The sequence below is a fragment of the Miscanthus floridulus genome, chromosome 8 (assembly GCF_019320115.1).
Source record: "Miscanthus floridulus cultivar M001 chromosome 8, ASM1932011v1, whole genome shotgun sequence".
Lineage (NCBI taxonomy): Eukaryota > Viridiplantae > Streptophyta > Magnoliopsida > Poales > Poaceae > Miscanthus > Miscanthus floridulus.
In genome coordinates this window covers 151,765,923-151,770,279 of record NC_089587.1, presented here as the reverse complement: position 1 = coordinate 151,770,279, position 4,357 = coordinate 151,765,923, and the positions used below count along the sequence as shown (strand labels likewise).

The following is a 4,357-nucleotide window of genomic DNA, read 5'->3' as shown; positions in this document are numbered from 1 at the left end:
AGCGCCGCCGCCTCCACCGCCTCCCGGGCTCTGGCAACGCGCCACCGCCTCTGCCACCGCCGCTATGCTAATCTCAAGCTTCTCCTGCCCGGCAGGTGGTGCCCCTGCCCTCTTCTAGTGTCGCAGCGCGGGCGGAAAGAAGCGTTTCCATTTTTTATTGATTTTCTTCTTGTAAACTAGATCATCTCTCTTTTTTTAATAATGCAACGGCAGATCTTTTGTCATTTGCAATTCTTAAAAAAATTACAAAAGGCACGGACTTGATAGAGAAAAGAGCTCGTTCAGTGGCTCCAATGGCCCCAATTTTTAATCTGGATTGAGGAGTCAAACACAAAACGAGCAAGGCTTTAGGCGGATTGCTCAAGACACGAAAGAACCTCCGCTCCCTTCTTTGCTTCGCGTCGGATACATACAAACGCAAACAAGGGTCGTGGCTACTGTCCTTACGATCGAGGAGAATCCTTGTCTAGTACTAGGAACGTGCAAGAATTCATTCGCCATTCCCTGGGTACGTTGGGACGAGCCCGGAACCGGTGTATGTGAAGAAGCTTCCGCGAGCTGCTCCGTCTAGTGCTGTGGCTGAAGCTGCCGCTGCGTACGCTGGTCCCTCTGCGCCATCGCCGCCGCCTGCTGCTGCTGCTGCGCCGCTATGAGGGCCTGCTGCTTCTTCCTCCGGTGCCTGATGCGGTCCATCTCAATCTGCTCCCTCCTGCAATCGTCGCTGCAGAACGGTGTGTCCCCTCTGCTCCATCCGACCGATCGAGGCGGCATACGCACGCACGGAGTGTTAGCTTATTAATAATCCTCTCCTTCAATTCATCGGCGCAAACAATCAGTATACGCGTAGGCAGGCATGCATGCGTGCAACCGACCTGTACATGAAGATGTCGCCGCAGAGCGCCTTGCGGCAGAGGGTGCACTCGTCCAGGAAGCTGTTGGGCTCCTCCGCCTCCGTGTCGGGGACGCAGAACATGGACGGCGCGCGCCTCGGCGTGGCCGATGTGGGGCTCCTGCCGTCCTCCGCCTTCGCGCCGCCGTCGGTGGAGCGCCGCGGGCGGTGGGCCTGCGCGCTGCCGCCCGAGAACACCGCCGCGAAGTCAGGGTTGCCGAAGGCGTGGAAGTAGGACGACGTGAACTCCATCGGCCGGCCGGCGTCGTACGTCCCTGGCACGTATGGCACGCGCGCGCGGGCCGGTCCAGGAGCTGTCGTCACGCCGCAAACGGAGGCGCAGGACGGCAGCTGGGCTTGGCTTGGAGAGAGGAGAGGCAGAGGGGGGCTCGGTTTTAAACCAGCCTCAAGATGGTAACGGTATGGCGGTTAATTAACGAACTCGTATCTGGCTGGCTTCCTTGGTTCGTCGTTGCCAGGGGAGGGTTGGCGAGAACCACGGGTGAATGCATGCGGTTAAATCTGGCATGCCAGCCAAGAGGTGCTGAAGGATCGAAACGGGCGACCAGAGGAGGGGTGAATGGTCGCGGAAGCCAAAAATAATTTCTAACCCTTCCCCTAAACACAAAACCTGATTAAATCACGTTTTTCAAATCTGGCCAGAACTCTATGTACCTAGTAAACCTGATGTGGACGAAAATCCGTAACTCCGATCGACCTAAAAATTTGTCAGATTAAACTAGATGAAATTACGAAACTAACCCAACTGGAATCACGTCAATCGGACTTACGGATCTTGAGATAAAAATAAAACAAGCAGACTATGTCAGATGCTGACGAGAATTGTAAAGAACCAATCGAGATGCACAAGATCAATCATTATAGATGAAAGATTAAATTGAGTAATTGAACTTACAAAAGTGCATCTAGCCTCCGCCCGAACATCCTCCCTCTCTTAATCGGAGAGATCAACAAAAACCTCTCACTAGAATTCAAACCCTAGGCTAGACCGGAGAGAGGAAAACTGAACCGCGGAACCCTGGGGCACGAGTACTGTTCACGGGTACTGTTCATGCGTGAATAGTAACTCGCCGAGAGTAAAAACGTTCCGCACCCTTCTCAACCCTAGGTGCCACATATTTATATCTCCAAAGGGTGGCACGACCTATTTTCACATAACCCCCTACGCTAAATAAATCCATCGTAGGGGCGTAAATTCCAATTACGTCCTCCATGGCAAATTCCGCGATGTCCGCGATCCCTCCATCTCCGCGATGTGATCCTCGCGATGTCGCCGCACGACTATCCGAAATCGTATCGCGATCGCCAGAATTTCCATCTTCGGCCAACGCACGCCGCACGAGCGTCCCGGTACGATGCATGGCTTTGTGGCTCAACCAGCGAACCCCGGATTTTGTGGCATAATCCGGAAACCTCCCTCGACGTCCTCCCGCCATGTAGCCAGGTACAGTAGACGTACACCGCACGATCGCCTGTCCCTCGAACGCAAGCCTCGATCCGCCCTTCTCCGCCCCCGCGGTTTTTCGACGCGGCATCCTATCTTCGTTCTTCACTCGTCGCCGCATGTACCTCGTCTCCACCTGTCACCTGCAACCACAACCTGCCAAGAGACACGTCACACGCACACCATGTTGTCAATCACTCATCACCAAGGTGCTAGCCCACTGGCATCTCAGGTGCCTTGTGCTCTGGCATACAGCTCCATTTACCTGTCGTGGTATGTTTTAAAGTTATTAGCTGCATCAACCCAAAGATAGTTACCACTATGGAAATTGAGGAGCTTTTCCCATTCTATGACTCGATGGGTAGAACTCAGAACACCACGCACACTACCAAGATTACAAAGTGAAAACAACAGATGCCTCTGGAAGGGGAAAAAAAACCCAACAAATTGCAGTCAGGGGCTCAGGGCGACAAGCGAGTACTACATTGTTTCCCCACGCCCCTTGTCAGCACCAATCGTGTTTATTCATGAATGACCACATTGACGTTGCAATCAAATGAGTAGCAGTCCATGTGATGGCAACGAACTAAGGGGGTGTTTGATTTCTACACGTCCTCATAAAATTCCTGTCACATCGAATATTTAGACACATGCATAAAGTATTAAATATAGACTAATTATGAAACTAATTATATAACTTGTGACTAATTTACGAGGCGAATCTTTTAAGCCTAATTAGTCCATGATTTGACAACGTGGTACTACAGTAACATATGCTAATGACATATTAATTAGACTTAAAAAAATCGCCTCGCAAATTAGCCTCTATCTATGTAATTAATTTTTTAATTAATCTATATTTAATACTCTTTATTAATATCTAAATATTCGATGTGACATAAATTTTAAGACCGCCTAGAGAACCAAACACCCCTTTCGATTACCGCCCCAGCCAACATCGACGGGCAAATGGTTCCGTGCACGCTGCTTCTAGAAAACAGCAACAGCATAATTGGCGTTTTCTAGTAATATATGCTCTGATGTCCATTTCGCAATCGACGCATCTGTGTGGTTACCGGGCCGGAAAACAAGAAGTGGCACACTGATAGATCATGAGTATGCCAGAGAGGCACGAATGATACGTCTAGGTGCTTTCGACCTACTGTACGTATTTTCGACCTGGACATGAAGGTGACATGCGAGGGGACGATGGTACGAATGTACGATTTTGGTTGTGTCCAGCGTATCGTAGAATCACGGTCCGTTCAGCTAGCCTGAAACCATGTTGCTGCAGAGTTTGCCAGAATATGGCACCTGCTGTTACCGTAGTCTGTTGCAAACTGATACTGCGTATGTGGAAACCACAGCTCGTATTCTGGAATTTGTTCATCATAGTAGGTACCGGAATGGTGGAGTACATGGCAATCGACACGGCTTGGTTGCGCCGAGCAACGGAACAAAAAGCTGTACTAATGCGGTAATCCGCACAAAAAAACCGGCAGACGATCTGTTCTTTCTCCGGCACAACAGGGACTCCGATCCGTCCCCTGGGCCTCAAGCGCTCAAGCTGCTCCCTCTTGTTCGCTGGCAAACAGCAAGCTGTAGCTGGAGGCCACAAGCGCTGAGCTTGAGGCGTCGAGACATGCGCGAATCAGTTCGATTCATGCGCAATGATTAAACTCTGAAGCCCACATGTCGTCGTCGTCGTCGTCGTCGTCGACCGATCACCGCGCCCAGAGGGGAATCCTCAGCGGGCTGCTGCTCTGCCGCTGCCGCTCCCGCTCCCGCTTCGTCGTCGCAGCGGGCCGCTGCCTGGACCTCCTCTCCCTCGCCTCGTCGGCCTCGATCTGCTGCTGCCGGCACTCATCGCTGCAGAACGGGGTGTCGCCCCTGCACATCCACGGACGGCCACGCGGGGGCCTCAACGGTTTCCGTTTTGGTCCCTCTGTTTCCTGTGCGCTTCCACGGTGCTCCTATGCAGTTTGCAGGTGTGCTTGACAGCT

General features: G+C 52.0%; 1 protein-coding gene across 1 annotated transcript; it reads right to left on the bottom strand.

Annotated features, from left to right (window-relative positions):
* Window positions 1–280: 280 nt before the first annotated feature.
* Window positions 281–1,278, bottom strand: LOC136473716 (FCS-Like Zinc finger 15-like). Its single transcript, XM_066471361.1, has 2 exons — window positions 873–1,278; window positions 281–742 (listed from the first exon to the last, which is right to left on the bottom strand). Exons 1-2 carry the CDS (start codon window positions 1,139–1,141, stop codon window positions 568–570), a joined length of 444 nt encoding a protein of 147 aa, XP_066327458.1. The 5' UTR covers window positions 1,142–1,278; the 3' UTR covers window positions 281–567.
* Between the last annotated feature and the right edge of the window lie 3,079 nt (window positions 1,279–4,357).

Coding starts and splice junctions, on each gene's coding strand:
- LOC136473716 (XM_066471361.1), bottom strand. CDS start 1,141: ATGGAGTTCACGTCGTCCTACTTCCACGCCTTCGGCAACCCTGACTTC. Junction 743..872: donor GGCGACATCTTCATGTACAG/GTCGGTTGCACG, acceptor CGGATGGAGCAG/AGGGGACACACCGTTCTGCA.